Source organism: Camelina sativa, chromosome 3, assembly GCF_030686135.1.
Source record: "Camelina sativa cultivar CO46 ecotype springtype chromosome 3, ASM3068613v1".
In the NCBI taxonomy this organism is placed as follows: Eukaryota; Viridiplantae; Streptophyta; class Magnoliopsida; order Brassicales; family Brassicaceae; genus Camelina; species Camelina sativa.
Window position 1 is genome coordinate 10,896,253 of NC_141882.1, and position 16,036 is coordinate 10,912,288.

General features: G+C 39.0%; 3 protein-coding genes and 2 pseudogenes across 7 annotated transcripts; 3 read left to right on the plus strand and 2 right to left on the minus strand.

Annotated features, from left to right (window-relative positions):
- Nucleotides 1-228: 228 nt before the first annotated feature.
- Nucleotides 229-2,284, plus strand: LOC104776691 (protein ASPARTIC PROTEASE IN GUARD CELL 1 pseudogene; annotated as a pseudogene). The gene has a single exon (XR_015591238.1). The product of XR_015591238.1 is annotated as a protein ASPARTIC PROTEASE IN GUARD CELL 1 pseudogene (transcript).
- Nucleotides 2,285-3,588: 1,304 nt separating this feature from the next.
- LOC104776692 (uncharacterized) lies at nt 3,589-6,557 on the plus strand. Of its 3 annotated transcripts, XM_087502684.1 has the most exons (8): nt 3,618-3,971; nt 4,406-4,655; nt 4,789-4,863; nt 4,953-5,136; nt 5,230-5,457; nt 5,543-5,659; nt 5,758-5,991; nt 6,068-6,557. In XM_087502684.1, the coding sequence occupies exons 4-8, from the start codon at nt 4,966-4,968 to the stop codon at nt 6,245-6,247; spliced, it is 930 nt and encodes a 309-aa protein (XP_087358810.1). In that variant the 5' UTR covers nt 3,618-3,971; nt 4,406-4,655; nt 4,789-4,863; nt 4,953-4,965; the 3' UTR covers nt 6,248-6,557. The 3 variants fall into 3 exon arrangements, 2 of the variants coding, with proteins under 2 accessions (XP_087358809.1, XP_087358810.1); XM_087502683.1 differs by having other exon boundaries at nt 3,589-3,971; nt 4,406-4,863; XR_015591391.1 differs by having other exon boundaries at nt 3,650-3,971; nt 4,406-4,863; nt 4,953-5,144.
- Nucleotides 6,558-6,690: 133 nt separating this feature from the next.
- Nucleotides 6,691-10,721, minus strand: LOC104776693 (uncharacterized). Its single transcript, XM_010500801.3, has 13 exons — nt 10,433-10,721; nt 9,644-10,063; nt 9,299-9,545; nt 8,982-9,094; nt 8,771-8,850; nt 8,450-8,591; nt 8,268-8,348; nt 7,997-8,101; nt 7,726-7,908; nt 7,547-7,639; nt 7,215-7,354; nt 7,059-7,125; nt 6,691-6,969 (listed from the first exon to the last, which is right to left on the minus strand). Exons 2-13 carry the CDS (start codon nt 10,034-10,036, stop codon nt 6,847-6,849), a joined length of 1,767 nt encoding a protein of 588 aa, XP_010499103.1. The 5' UTR covers nt 10,037-10,063; nt 10,433-10,721; the 3' UTR covers nt 6,691-6,846.
- Nucleotides 10,722-11,187: 466 nt separating this feature from the next.
- LOC147946760 (pentatricopeptide repeat-containing protein At1g02370, mitochondrial-like) lies at nt 11,188-12,008 on the plus strand (annotated as a pseudogene).
- A 636-nt stretch (nt 12,009-12,644) lies between these two features.
- Nucleotides 12,645-15,771, minus strand: LOC104776694 (aluminum-activated malate transporter 4). 2 transcript variants are annotated; one of them, XR_015591393.1, is made up of 6 exons: nt 15,048-15,593; nt 14,687-14,824; nt 14,330-14,599; nt 14,083-14,230; nt 13,847-13,993; nt 12,645-13,487 (listed from the first exon to the last, which is right to left on the minus strand). XR_015591393.1 is itself a non-coding variant. In XM_010500802.3 (6 exons), the coding sequence occupies exons 1-6, from the start codon at nt 15,385-15,387 to the stop codon at nt 12,819-12,821; spliced, it is 1,701 nt and encodes a 566-aa protein (XP_010499104.1). In that variant the 5' UTR covers nt 15,388-15,771; the 3' UTR covers nt 12,645-12,818. The 2 variants fall into 2 exon arrangements, 1 of the variants encoding a protein (XP_010499104.1); XM_010500802.3 differs by having other exon boundaries at nt 14,094-14,230; nt 15,048-15,771.
- Between the last annotated feature and the right edge of the window lie 265 nt (nt 15,772-16,036).

The window sequence follows — 16,036 nt, forward strand, 5'->3', positions numbered from 1 at the left end:
ACATCGTAATTCTATGCTAACACACAACTGCTAATATGGTATACATATCTATGTTTTTTCTGTTGTTGCCAGAATGCATATGTAATGTATTGGCTTTCTAACTTTCTTATGTACATATCGTTTAATAGTAGCATGTAGTTTTTATATACGTAGGGTGCTGAGAAATTGAAATGGGTGAGCTGTTCAATTGAAAGTCATTAACAAAGCTAAAGGATAAAGGTCATTGGCAAATTTGTCAAGTGAGGCTTATATGTGAAACACTCAAAAGTGGCGGACTTTTAAAAATTAAGAGTGATTTAGATTCTTTAAAACAACAACAATCTCCACACTAACCGCCTTGAGATCATAAAACAAGTTTATTTAAACCTTCCCACTTAAAGACGATGAAGAAACCTCCTCTTCCACTTAAACCATTTATCTAATCTTGTATTAATTCTTCCAAGTAGATACTGCTTACTTATATAAATCTCCTCGAAATCTGCAAAAACCCAAAACACACCTTTGTCTTTGTTTAATTAAAAGAAGCTTTTGTCTCATTTTTCCTCCCCCACCAAACCACACTTTTGTCTTCTCTCGTTTAATAACCTCTTTCACTTCGTCTTCTCCACTGTTAACGGTCCGAAACTAAAACAATGTCTTCTCACCGTTCCTTACTCTTCTTCTTCATCTTCTTTTACCTCACTTCACATTTTTCTGTTTTCTCCAGACTCTTGCCAGAGACCTCCGTAACCACCACGTCTGTACTCAATGTCGCCGACTCCATTCACCAAACCAAGAATCCGTCGTCGTTTAAGCTGAACCAGCAAGAAGAACAGAATCAAACGCCTTTTAGCTTGAAACTTCATTCACGAGCTTCTGTCCGAGGAGTTGAACACTCAGACTACAAGTCACTCACACTAGCCAGACTAGACCGCGACACAGCTAGAGTCAAATCTCTCGTAACACGTTTAGATCTAGCCTTAAACAACATATCCAAAGCAGATCTCAAGCCCGTTACCACAATGTACACCACGGACCAGGAAGATATCGAAGCTCCTTTAATCTCCGGCACGACTCAAGGAAGCGGCGAGTACTTCACACGCGTCGGTATCGGGAACCCGGCGCGTGAGGTTTACATGGTTCTCGACACTGGAAGTGACGTGAACTGGCTACAATGCGCCCCTTGCGCTGACTGTTACCACCAAACCGAACCAATCTTCGAGCCAGCCTCTTCCTCTTCTTACCAACCTCTCTCTTGCGACACTTCACAGTGCAAAGCACTTGAAGTCTCGGAATGCAGAAACGCCACGTGTCTCTACGAGGTTTCTTACGGTGACGGTTCTTACACCGTCGGAGATTTCGCCACCGAGACTCTCACAATCGGCTCGACTTCAGTTCAAAACGTCGCCGTCGGATGCGGACACAGCAACGAAGGGTTGTTCGTCGGCGCAGCCGGTTTGCTCGGACTCGGCGGCGGTTTGCTAGCTCTTCCGTCGCAGCTCAACACGACGTCGTTCTCGTACTGCCTCGTTGACCGTGACTCAGACTCGGCCTCGACGGTTGAGTTCGGTACTTCTCTCCCTCGCGACGTCGTCGAGGCTCCGTTGCTGCGTAACCACCAGCTCGACACGTTTTACTACGTAGGTCTCACCGGGATAAGCGTCGGCGGCGAGTTGCTTCAGATTCCTCAGTCATCTTTCGAGATGGACGAGTCAGGAAGCGGCGGGATAATCATCGACTCGGGAACCGCCGTGACTCGTCTCCAGACCGGAATCTACAACTCGCTCAGAGACTCGTTCCTGAAAGGGACGTCGGACTTGGAGAAAGCAAACGGCGTCGCAATGTTCGACACGTGTTACAATCTATCAACCAAGACGACGATTGAAGTCCCGACGGTGGCTTTTCACTTTCCCGGTGGGAAGATGTTGGCTTTGCCGGCGAAAAACTACATGATTCCGGTTGACTCGGTGGGGACATTTTGTCTCGCGTTTGCACCGACGACGAGTTCGTTAGCAATCATCGGCAACGTGCAGCAACAAGGGACACGTGTCACTTTCTATTTGGCTAATTCTCTCATTGGATTCTCGTCTAATAAATGCTAAAGCTATAGACGATGGAGTGACAATGAAAAATGAAAAGTCACTTTTAAGTTAAAACTAGAGTATTGGTGTTGTTTGGTTTCTTGTACTTTGTTGCGTAGAGTGAAAAAAAGATGGAATTTGTTTAGTTAATTTCATAATTAACGAGTGGGTGTTGTGTGGTCTAATACAATGAAATGAATCTTGAGGGGACTCGTTACATGGCATCTGAGACGTATGAATGAATGAATTACGTTGAGCCACAGTACTCGTAGTGTTGATAACTAAGCCCAAATATAAAGTGTAATAGAAGAAGTTAAGCCCAAAAAGGCAAAAACATGATAAACAAAATAACAAAATCTTTAAAATACAAGAAACGAATGCTTGGAAAATCCCTAGTAGGCTAATGATACTAATCGTGAAACAAAGATAAACTGAGGTCACCTTATCCTCTAAATTTCTTTATTAGTGATTAAATTCATGTTTAGTGATTTTCTTCTAAGCACATTAAATAGACTCTAATCATTCTAATTAAGAATATTTTTTTAGGATATGTCTTAAAGAGTAACATGGCACAAAGATATGTTTTTCATCAAAAAAAAAAAAAAAAAAAAAAAAAAAAAAAACATGACACAAAGACTCAAAGAGAGGTGGCGGAGTCATGGTGCCACCACTTGCCATCACACAACAAATGAAGTGGCAGCAAATGGGTTCAATCATACTGTCCTTAAAAAAAAAAAGCTTTCTTTCTCCTTTTCTTCTATGTCAACCTTTTACTTTCTCCCTTTGTTCATACAAAAGTACCAACAACACTCTTTTACTTTTACAGTTTTATGCTAGAAATAAAACCTTATGCCATAGAAGAACATAAACCTGAAAAATTTCAAACGTTTTTTGAACAAACACACATGAAGAATATTGTCCAGCATTATAATAGTGGAAATATATTCCTTGACTATTAAACAGAACAAAAAAAAAAGTCGTAGATTCAATAGATGATTTTGACCGGTCCCTTTTTAAATATCTGAATATTTTTCTTACATATACGTGAGTGAGGTATACAATGCATTATATATAGGGAAAATTGGAAATAAAGGATCACTAAAAAAACAGTTTTGTCCATATACACTTTTTTTTTAAAATAATTATTTTTACCTAAAATATCTATACAAATTAGAAAACCTAAATTAACAAGTTATAAAAAGTGAAATATAGAAAAATAAGTAGATATACAATAATTGATGTAACCTAACTTTTTTCAAAAAAAAAAAATGTATATATAAGTACATCAAATGACGTACAGTAAACTAAACATTTACCACACTTTCTTAGTAGGTGAATATATATATATATATATTAATTTATTTATATCATAAACTTTTTAAATATACTCAACAAAAATCATGTATTTTAGTAGTTATATTATGTTCCTATAGAAAAAGAAAAAAAAAAAAAAAAACAATTTTGTGAAAGGAAATTTAAAAAAAAAAAAAAAGTGAATAGTTACGGAGGGAGAGAAAGTGTGACTTAAGAAAACGACCACTGCAAAAAAAAAAAACTAATTACTTCTCTTATCCAATAAAAAGGAAGAAGAAGAAAGAACTGCTCTGACATTAAAACTTTGTCTGGCCTTCACTCCTCTCTTTGATCATTCAATACATCAAACTTCTTCTTTTGATTCATAAACCCTTTTTTCACTACAATCCTTTCGTTTCACGTTTCTTTCATTGACTATTCTCTCCTCCCTCATTTCTCTCTCTCTACTCTTTTGTGTGATATTTATTCAAAGATGCTTACATGAAATTTGGTTCTGCTCTGTGAATCTTTTTTTATTCTCGTACTCTAATCATGAGTGACTCCACTACCAGCGTCTCTCCTTCCTCTGATTACGCCTCCATCTCCTCCGGCGACCAGGTTCTCCCATTTTTTTTTCTAAATTTCGATCTGGGCACGAATCTGTTTGTGTATGGATTTGAGAAATCACTTTTGTGGGTTTTGCTTTTGTTTCCATAAAGTCTTTATTTTTACAAGTTGGGGATCTTGATGAACTCACATCTTGGATTTGTTTCTTACTTACCATGTTATGAGCGGTTGGCTACTTTGGTTTTCTAACTTTTAATCACGGGTTGGTAACAAATTTTTTGTTTCTTTTTGAAGACTTGTGTCTTTGTGTGAGTTTGATCACGTTTATGTATTTGCATTGTACTGATAAGAATAGCTTTTTTGTAGGTCTAAGACTTGTCCATGATGTAGTTTTTGTGTGAACCGGTCTGATTTGTTTTCTTCAGTTGCTAGAGATGTTTGAAATACTTACTTACTTAGCAACCAATGTTGTTTTTGATTTTCAGAGTCTTCAGCGGAGTCGAAGGAGTGGAGATGGAAACAGAGCCATTGTGCGTGAGTCTCGCCACTGGCATGATGTATTCTGGTCTGCCATCTTTGTGATCCACATGATTTGTTTGGGATTTGTGCTCGTGGTGCTTGGACTCAATAGGTTTAGAATATCAGATAGGTTAAACATCGATAGGTACACTCAAGGTTTCTTGGAGAATCATAAAGGGTTGACCGAGGATTACTGGCCTCTCTATGCTGTTGCTGGTGGGATTGGAGTCTTTATTAGTTGGGTTTGGTCATTGCTGCTTGGCTCTTACGCCAATGAGATGATGAAAGTTTCTGTTCACATCTTAACTACCTATCTAGCTGTAGTTAGTGTACTATGTTTCTGGTGCAGACAGTTCTTCTGGGGTGGTGCATTCGCCGTTGGAGCTCTGTTGCAGTTCTTGTATGTTATTTCAGTTATTGACAGGTATGCGCCAGGTTGAATATGATTGAGAGCTAATATGCTTAATTTGGTAACACTTATCAAGTCTGATGATTTGAGTTGTTGATGTGTAGACTTCCTTTCACCATGCTGGTTCTGCGGAAAGCGTTGAAATTAGTTTGGGGACTTCCTAAGGTGATAATGGTGGCGCATGCTTTCACAGTGGTCATGCTTCTGTGGATGTCTCTATGGTCTTTTGGAGCAGCTGGTGTTGTGGCATCGAGCATGGGCGATGAAGGACGCTGGTGGCTTCTTGTGGTGAGCTGGCAAGTTTTGCATTTTTCCTTACGGGTTATGAAGAAAACATGGTTATAGTTCATTCGATCATTGGAAGATATATATATGCTGCAGGTTCTTTCGGTTAGCTTATTCTGGACAGGCGCTGTGCTGTGTAACACTGTCCACGTAATAGTTTCTGGGATGGTGTTTCATGTTCTCTTTCACTGTGGTCAAGAAGAGTCATCATCGTTGCCTCCTAGCTCTTTAATAGACTCGCTTAGGTACGCCGTGACAACATCTTTTGGGAGCATATGCTACGGATCACTCTTCACTGCGGCCATTAGAACACTTCGCTGGGAGGTAGTCTCCGGTTTCTTTTGCTGTCCGTAAAACATTATCGTTCTTCCTATTCTTAATAACATTGGTCTACAATTTTTGTTTGCAGATAAGGGGATTCCGTTCCAAGATTTGTGGAAACGAATGCCTACTTTGCTGCGTTGATTTCTTGTTTCATCTAGTTGAAACTCTAGTTCGGTTTTTTAACAAGTATGCCTATGTCCAGGTATATAGATTGTAGATAATAGTTGACAGTAAACTCATTATCTCTCTCATATGAGCAATGAAGAAGCAAAATGCTACAACTTTAAGTTAATTTTATAGATTGCAGTGTATGGAAAAGGATTCAACAAATCAGCGAGAGACGCGTGGGAATTGTTTCAGTCGACAGGTGTAGAGGCACTTGTTGCATATGACTGTTCTGGTGCTGTTCTTCTAATGGGAACCATCTTTGGAGGACTCATCACAGGCTCTTGCATTGGTATATGGGCTTGGATCAAATACAGTGACAGAGTCATAATGGTTGCATCTACGGCTATGTTGATGGGAATGGTCCTTGTGAGTGACCTCTTTTGTGCACTCTCTTTCGTCCTACTTGTTCAATTTTTTTAAATGGTTCAATGTTGGTTTTCAGGTGGGGTTAGGAATGGTGGTAGTGGAGAGCGCGGTTACATCGATATACATTTGTTTCGCTGAAGACCCTTTGTTGATTCAAAGATGGGATGCTGATTTCTTCACTGAGATGTCTGAGGTGCTTCACCGTCGTCTCCAACATCGTAGCTCTCGATCCCATGAAGTTTTGACGACCGCTTGATTAGTCCATAATGCCTCTTGGAAAATAGGAGTCATAACTGTAGTATATCATGCTATCAGAGGGTGCTGAAGGTGGGCTAACCCGTGTGGCTAGAACTGTTTTGTCAAATGATTCATGCTTTCCATTTGTTAAATCATGAATAGGAAGTTGTGGACGATTTGTTGATTAAAATGTATCAAATCTAATGTATTGATTTTGTGGTTAGTAGAAAAAAAAAATTAACGGAAGAGAACAAAGTTATTTTAGAGAGAACGAGTCAGAAGACCAAACAGAACCACAAAGTTACAATATCATCGATGTGACCCATAAATTCAATACATGCTTTAAGAAGCAACTAACAGATACGTAATGAAGTTATGTAATAATGTGCAAGGAACTAAAAAGATATCACCATGATGACAAAAGGGAGTAAAGTGTTAGAATTAGCTTAGAACAACAGAAAATGTAAGAAAGGGAATACAATTTTACTAACAAATATAATTGCAGTTCATAGCCAGCAACCAAAATGGCGTTTTACACAAACAAACCAAATAAATTGCAGAGAACACAAATAATAGAAACTTAACTTAACGATAATACATATGAAAAAAAAAACTAATTCAAGATTGCGCCGCTGTGGTACCATCGATGGAATTAAGCGCTTGGTTTGCAAAATAGCGAACATCAACATCAGGGTCTTCGCTCAGGTCCACCAAGCACTGACGGATAGTTTTGTCCACCACCTACAAATTTTTGACACGGCAAAAACATTAGAGTTAAACAATTTCCATTAGCTTTCGATATAGTTGAGTTAGGTTTGTCTAAATCTTACTGATTGGTCGACTATGGGGATGAGGGATTGCAGAAGTTTGGCAACGTTGAACTTAATGTTTGGAACTCTGCAGAGATTAGATATGTGCAACAAGAACGTTAAAAAGGTAAGATGTGTTATTGATGGATTTTGGCCAATTCATCTAATGTATCTTACCTGTCTTTTGATGCTTCAACCACCACAGGAAGAAACTTAGAGCATGTGATTTCTGATCCCATTACAGGAGCCATAAGAGAGATTGCACGTAGAACCATCATCCTATGTAAGTAGTGCGGATTGTTGACCATGTCCAGTACCTGTTTAGATGATAAAGGGTCAATCTGGAGGTCTCAATATATGCAGCTTTAGCTATTTCGAAGTAAATAAACCAAAGATGGAGATTGGAAGTTATAGGCGAGCTACTGTGGAGTTAGACCAACACTAAGATAAACAGACAGAAGCTTTTAGTATGAAATGGTCAAAGAATACCGATGTTAATTAATACAGACCTGGGGAACTAAATGTTGCATTGCCCATTCAGGACCAAACTCCTCTGCGAGACGCTTTAGGTTGTTTGCTGCAGCTTCACGGATGGAGTAAACCTGAAGAAGGCGAACAGTGTCAAATATCCCGAATCGAAAATTATGCAACAGTGAATATGCAAAATATAAGGATTCAAGAGGGAAACCTTGTCTTGCAGCCATTGCATGCAAAGGGCTCCAAGCTTGTCATCAAAAAACCCTATACCTAACTGACTGGCCAACAGAGGAACATACTCTATTATCGCAAGCCGGACTCTCCAGTGTCGATCCTCAGCAAGTTCTACAATCGCCGGCAACAATGATTGTGATAGTAAATCAATTCCAATAACCTGCCGTAAAAAGATAATTTGTCAACAATTAAATAAACAAGTCATAAAAGTAGCTAAATCTTAAGAACACGAGAGAGATGCAACAAACCTGGTTGACTTGATCAAGCTTGCTTATGATGTTGAGGCGAACATCAGGAAATTCATCTTTCAATAGAGAAAGAAAAATTGGTAACAGATGCTCAATGGTTGAATCCTACATTGATGATTTCGTATGTTAATAATTGATAAGGTCTGTAACACCAGTTGGCGCCTGCTATAACCGAGCCATAACAGATTATGTGGCTTATTTCGATGATGAAAACCGAAACAGCAAATTAAACATCAGATGCGAAAAAATGTTGGCTATATCCAGTTCATACCTTCCCAAGGATAGGAGCCATCCCCATTATTACTGAAGCTAAAGCAGACCGAACATGTTGAGAAGAGTCCGATGATAATTCCTGCCAGACATGAGTTGGAATCAGAATATTACATGTCATGGGACATCTAACAGCCCATTTTAACTGGAATTTGAGAAATTTTAATTAGCAGAAAGATGTACCTTCACACAAGGAAGGATGTGTTGAATAGCAAGCTCGGGATTCAAAAGACGACAGAACTTGGTCACTTTTCCTGCTGCTGCTATTCGCACTTCTGCCTCATTGTCCCGTAACAATCTCACGTATGCTGGAACCAAATCAGTCCTAGAGAAAGAACGACATATGGTGTCAAAATTATAAGATATGTGCACCAACATAAATCTAAAATCCAAGGCTCTTAGATGTATATGTGCTTGATGGTCACAAAGTATTTTTACGAGTAAGAAAGCCTAGATCTAACAAGGATGATAAAAACATTAAAAAGAAATCCACATGACACATACTTGGTGCAATCAGGACCCACTGCCTCACAAAGTTCATATAGCTGATTAGCAACCATGTAACGCACCCTCCAAGATTTATCCTGCGCTCAAAACAAACCATATAGCATCGAAAAATATCAGAACTGCAAACTTTTACCGACGAAAAACTACGCATACAATATATTTGTGTGTGTGTGATCTAGAGGCGACAATTAACCAAAGCTCACTTCACCTGAGAGAAATTGACAATAACAGGTAAAATGCGTGCAACACAATCCTGCGGTTCGAGCAACTTCCCCAGAGCTGCACAGCCTTCGACAGCCAACAGTCTAACAGAATCTTGGTCTGAAATGAAGGTTAAAATTTAAACAATGTTAACACGGATAAGAAACACACATTTCTTTACGTAGGCACTATAAAAGGTTTCTTCACCAAACCTTGCTTCTTAATTTCAAATATCATTACTATGCTCTTGAGGTCCATGCAAACTTTTTCTAAAGTGATGAGCACATATAGTAGTAAGACATAACAATTTCAAGCATTAAGTACCATCTTTAGTGAGATCATCGAACATAGTCATGATCTCAGCAATCAAATAGGTCGACTCCACAGTAGTGGCAAATTTCCCCAGGTTAGATGCAGCAGCTCTTCGCACCATTGGCATATCATCTTGACACAACAGGCTATAAGTAGACCGTAACTCTGTCTTCAGAACATCAGTGCAACCTTGGTATGCAACATGAAATATACCACATGCGGAAACTCTTGCTGCAAACCATTCACCAGCTGCCAGTCTCTACAGGATTAAAGAAACAAAATTAGGCCTTGATTGAACAAACTAATACAAGGGTGTAATCTAAAGCTAAATAAATACATCATTTCTCATTATCTAACCTTCACAAGAGGAACAAAGGAATCAACAAGGTCAGTTTCCCTCATTTGAGATCCAATCTTACAAAGCGAATCCACAGCTTTTTCTCTCACACAGGTCTCTTCAACAGTACAGAGAGATTCCAAAGGAGGGAGAAGAACATGAGCGTACTCAATTCCTCCAACAAACGGAATAAAAACTCCCAGTTCCTCAGCCATAGCAAGGAGCACCTCGTCGTCATCGTCACTGTTCTCACTCAGAAAAGGGATTAATTCCTTTCTTGTGCGCTCCTCTCCAAGGGCACGAGCTATCGTAGACAGGCGACGGATGGAGTTCAAACGAAGCTGAATATCATCATTCTTAAGCTCATCTATGAGCACAGCAATGGGATACAACGGTTCATCTACCATAGCCATCTCTAATTTATGTATCGAATCAAGTCACTGCAGTGCAAAAAAAAATTAACTAGCAAATTAATACACACATAAGCTAATGAATCAGAGCTAATTGCTACAATAGATTTCGGATCTCGATTAAAAATACTTAGAAATAAATCATTTCACAGATCCTGGGAAAAAAAAAACTATGGCCACTCTAGTGTTATCTTCGGTTCCGATAATTTCTAATCTACTTTCACAAAAAGGATAAGAAAATACAGCAGATTCCGAAACGAATCGGGTGTGAATAATCACCAAAACAGAAGAAGCGAGGAACGTTCCCCAGATTCACCGGTTCGAAGTTAGATTAAAGGGAATGTGAATCGGAGTGAAGATGTTAGAGATGCGTAAAGAAGAAAGTGGAAATCATCTTACCGATTCAGGCGTCGGAGAAGGACTGATTCAGATTCCGAGGAGCTAGAGAGAAGGAGAGAAGGAGAGAATGAGGAATTTGCGATTTGCGATTTGCGAGCGAGTAGAAAAAAATAATATATTCTGCTTTTGATTTTTACGACTAAAAAGAAAAAAAATTAATAAAGTTCGATTGGGCCTTAAGAATCTTATTGGGCTTTCTTATGTGAATGAAAAAGCTCTTCTTCATTATTTCTCAACTCACCTAGCTGAGTAGAGAAGATTCAAGTTACTCCGGTCTAATCTCATTCCTAAACCAGGGACCTTGTTGTTGATTTTCAAATATGTAGATAGCTTCATCTGGTTGTCCGCGAATGACAAGCAAGCTCGTTGGTGGTCTGGTCCAGATCAGTACCACAATTCCGGTTATGTCTGGTCCAAAAATGACAAGCTCGTTTATTCCTTAATAATGCGAATTTAAATCTCATATCCTTTACCTTAAAACATATTCTCAAAAACCTCATTTATTTTTACTATCCCTTTTGTAACGAAAGTATGAGACTACCTCTATAACAATTTTTAAAAGAAAATTGAAAATCCTATTTGTACCAGATATCCTTTAGTAGTACTAGTTGCAACTCGTATAGTAGAATTCGAACTCTGGGCATGCGCACGTGCACATTAAGTTCGCAATCACTGAATTAATATGCTTTTCTTTGAACACTTAATGGTTTAATTATATTTAAGCTTTAATAACTTTCGTTAGGAGTATTGTTTTTTTTAAGATTGAGGGATTTGAGAAATTGTTTTGATAGAGAGGGATATGAGATTTTAGTGCTAATAATGCAGCCGCCCAACCTGAGAGGTGATGACCAAATATTTATAAGAAAAAGTTTTAGTGAATTTTCTTCTAGGGTTTTGAAGATTGCGAAAATGAACTTCCGCCGCATGATGGTGGTTTCCGGTGTTCATCCCTGGAAGAGGGCCTGTACAACGGTCGCTGGTCCGCAGTCGGCCTTGATCGAGACCTCTTATGCTCTTCCAACGGCGGAGGAGAGAGCGAAGGCGAGGGTGGAGACATTGACGAGGGCTGGGAAAAAGTATATGTTGTTGAAATTGGCTGAATTGGACGCGACAAGAGTAAAAGAGACAATAGATAAGTTCAAGAGTGATTATAAAGAGCGGAAGCAGCGTAGAAGATCAAATCCTGTTTCCGTCACCAAAGCAGATCTTTGAGTGGATGGAGGGTAAGAAAATGTCATTTACTGCTGCCCAGCTTGCGGTTTATGCGGGTGTTATTGCCAAGACTAAGGACTATGAAGCCGCCTACCAACTCTTGAGGAAAGTAGACCCAAACTGGAACTACATGGACAGAAGTTCCAAGAATTGGCCTGCTTCCCAGAAGCTCCTCCGAGTGAAAAAAGACAAGGATGAACTTTCTCGTGTTTATCTGGCGGCCTTGTACTAGTAGTAAGTTTGGTTTGGTGTCATGGTTCTTATTAATTAATGAATAAAGCACGGTTCTCTGTTTCAATTCTACTCTTGTGCCTTGTTAACTCTTGTATCCTTTTCTTTGAACCTTATAATATTGTCTTGTGTCTATCTCTCTTCGTGAGTTCTATTTTTCTCAGATATGCTTTATCTTACCGACATGTTAGCTTAATTTTCATGCTACTGCAAAACATTAAAACGAAAAAAAAAAATAATAATAATCAAGATGAGGAAAGCACTCAAATTGTTACATAGCACTACATAACACTCCTCCTATGATATACTTATTGACCCAAAAAGTAAAAAAAAATAAACACACTCCTATGATATATTGGTCTTATTTTTCTTACTCCATTTTGCATTTCGTGCCTTACCATTCCTGCTGCGTCTAATTTGTTCATTCCCCCATCATCTATAAATGCAATAGGCTCTTAATCTCATAACCTCCTTAAAATTCAGGCAGCACCTGCGGGTTTAGCAATAGGCTCTCAATACCACAACAACATTTTAAAACCCACTCAAAACTGCACAAAAACCAATCTACTTAACTATCCAAACACCAAATGACTGTGTCGACCAGTATTTAAAATAATCTTATTAGCTAGACGTGGAGATTTTACATCTCATCAGTCCTAGCACTGAAGTCGGTGGGGATAAGTTTGAAAGTAGTTTGTCTTTGTATTCACACATTCTTCTCCGGTTTCGGTTTTGACTTTCGAAATTGATTGATTTGGTTCGGTCTCGGTTCAAACAAATCAAATCTGAAATCTGTATTTCAACAAAACAAACAAAATCTGAGAACAAAACTTTCAGTTATGTGTGAGAAGGAAATAGGAACTTATTTCACGACAAACAAAAGCAAAATATTATATTTCATTGTCTAACCAAATTAAACTATTCACCCACACCAATGCTTCTGCTAATCCTTGGAGCTGAAGCAGTTGCCGAGTCTGGTCCACAGACCAGCTTTATCTATCTTGTTCTGTGTCTCGCTAACTTGTTCTTTGAAATCTGCTTTAGTGCTTAGCTCCTCAAACGCGTTAACAACGTTCTGGAGCCTTGCAACAAACTCGATCAGAAGAGAGGCGAATGTGGCTAGTGACAAAGAACTTGCGCTTTCGTATACTTTGGATTCTATCTCGTTGATCATAGAACCGCCTATGAATGAGACGCTTGGCCAGTTTTCTCGGTTCCTAAGCATCATACTCTCTGTTGAAACCCACAGCTGAGAATCATTACCGGCCTGTGGATTCTGATAGTGATGGTTGTTGTTGTCCCAAATCTGGCTGAGGGATTGGATCACTTTGCTCTCGTCGTCTTTGGCTTCATGGTAGTTTTGTTGCGCTTGCTCAGCTTCGGCTTTCTCTTTGATAGCAGCCCAGCTTTCTGAGTTGACAAGTAGGAAGGAGTTGCTGTCTATTTTCATCTGTAGCTCCTCTGCTGCTCGTTGCACTTCTTTCAGAACGTTTCCTGGGCTTAGCTTCTCCATTTTCTCCACTTTTTCACCAAACAACCTTAAGACTTTGGCCCCTTCGTTTCCAACTCTCTGAAGTTCGTGTCGGAAAGCTTGTCTTTTCTCTGGAGCTGCCTGCAAATCACACACCAATTGATCTCATAAGCACTGAACGAACATAAAGCCTATTGACATGACATCGGTTAACTAGTAACAACAGATTCTAAAATAGGAGATCACACTCTACAGCAATATGGCTCTTTCAGATACTTTCTTGGTTTCAAGCACTTTCTCAACAACTGAATGACAAATAAAAGACTTCTTTCTCAGAGTAACAGTCTAGTTTTAACCAAGAAGAGTAGCATCTGATGTAGTTGGGTATAGTCTCTAATAATCATTATAGTACCTCATTTGAGAAAGGTAGAACCAGAAACATCAAGAACTCAGCATCACACCATAGATAAGAGTTGAATGACACGAATATGGTAAGTTACCTGAATTTCCGAAAGGATGCAGCCATGCATTGCCATAACCATGAAAGCACAGTGCCTTACCGCACCACTAAGTTTGACATAGTTTGCCCACGGATGGTGGAAAGTCTTGTAAGGTCCATGTGGAGGCTCCCATACTGCAAAATCAAGCTGCGAAACAAAAGAGGAGGTACTTGTTTCTTATCATCCAAATTCTTTTTTAAAGTTATACTAATGCTGCTAAACAAAAAATGCCTTACAGAAAACACACCAGAGAATCTTCTTGGCTTGTAGATTGGACTACAGACCTGTATCCACTGTATAATGGATCATCAGAAGCTTGGTATGTGAGAATCTTTGAAGGCACCCTCTCGTATTCAACACATTGCAAGTACCCATTAACACATCCTGAAATTTTATTAAAAAGTACAAAACAAAATCAGGCTAATCCCAAAAAAAAAAAAAAATACAAGAGAAGCAGCCCAAATCTTATGTATCAATCTTTACCTTCGAGGGAATTGGCTACACTTTTGAAATTCTTAACCACTAGTTTATGGAGGTCTTCACCAGCCCAAATCGGAAGTATAAATATGTTGACACCCAAACAGATACCAGCACCAAGCAGGATCAGCAAAAACCTGTAATAAGCAGTGCTGAAAAAGTCTCTGCTGTTGTTCCCAGACACAAGAACGATGCAGTATGTCAACAAAAACACCCTGAATGAGTATTCGTACGACTTCATCGCCGGATAGAGTTTCAAAAAACTTGCAGAAAAACCTAATAAACCAGATTCACAAGGAGTCATAAATAAAAAGGAAGCTTCCTTCATAATATAATATGGGACTGAGAGAACACTGGTGCAACCTGCAAGGAAGATACTGATAATGATGATGAGTTCTTCGAATTCTCCAGCTGCGACAGAGAGTCTAGCTATGCCAAGAGCAAGTCCTCCAGCAGAGAGTGTTCCTACAGCTCTATTGAACCCTTTCACCAATGTTGCTCCTGATGACAGAATTGGAGCCAAATCAGATCAGAGATATCTGATCACAAGTGGAGTTAGATCGAACAAAGGAACAGAGTTTGATGTGAATGGAACAGTAATCATAAGACAAGATCAGATAAGATTTTGAATAAAGTTTTGATTTTTAACTAATAAAATCCGGAAGATTTTTGATTCAATCGAATCCGAATCTATAAAGAATTCAGGAGCCACAGAGGTACGTACCTATGCTGTACTCGAAGACGACGACAACAGTAAGGATGGCCCAAACAGCGTATTTGCTAGCGTCACGGAGTGGCTCTTTGAGGTAGATGACGAAAGAGCAGAGTGCGAGAGCCATACCCATCTTAACAGCGAAGTAAACTTTCCGACGGTCGGAACGACCCATCTCGTACAATTTAGCGGCGATGTCATATAAAGCCATCCAGGAAGCGACGATCCCGTCGGAGCAAAATCGGAAACAACGGAACTTGGAACGACGGTCATCGATGATGCTGGAGTCATTGAATCCGAAATCTGAGCAACCTTTTCGAGAGAGAAGACCTTCTCTGTTCTGTTCAGCCATTATCTTCTCTCAGATCACAGACAACACAACATAACACAACACAATTCAGACAAGAAACAAGATTCATAAAAAAGTGAAGGAGATGGCTCGTAAATCACATGGATCCCACTTGAAGAAAATTTTATCGGTTTTTTTTTCTTAAGTTTGAAGAATAAATAAATGGGTCCTTTGATAAGTAAGTAAGTTGGAAAAAAGTGATGTATCATGCATGTTAAAAAAAAAAGATTCCTAAGCTATAAGACAACATATGTAATAAGATTAAAATATATAATTCGGTAGATTTTGGTTTTGTTTATTATGATTATAGACGAAACCGAAAACAAACATGGGTTAGCTTATAAAAAAGATGTTTCTTGTTCTATATGTATATTGTAATGGAGCCAAGTTATAAAAGATTCGGAGGCGTTTTGGTAAGGATGCCTCTTTTTCCCATTAGAAAAAATCTATAAATAATTCCACAAATGAGAATCTTATTCATATTTTTTTGTTTCAATCCCATGATTCCATGAATGATCCAGTCCTATGAAAGCAATTAGCCGATAGTATTTGATCTTCCTCTAGGAGAAGAGTTAATCTCACAAGCTCGAAATGGGGATAATACACACATGAGGCGATTGGATTCTTTTAGTGGGCCATGATAGATGCATAA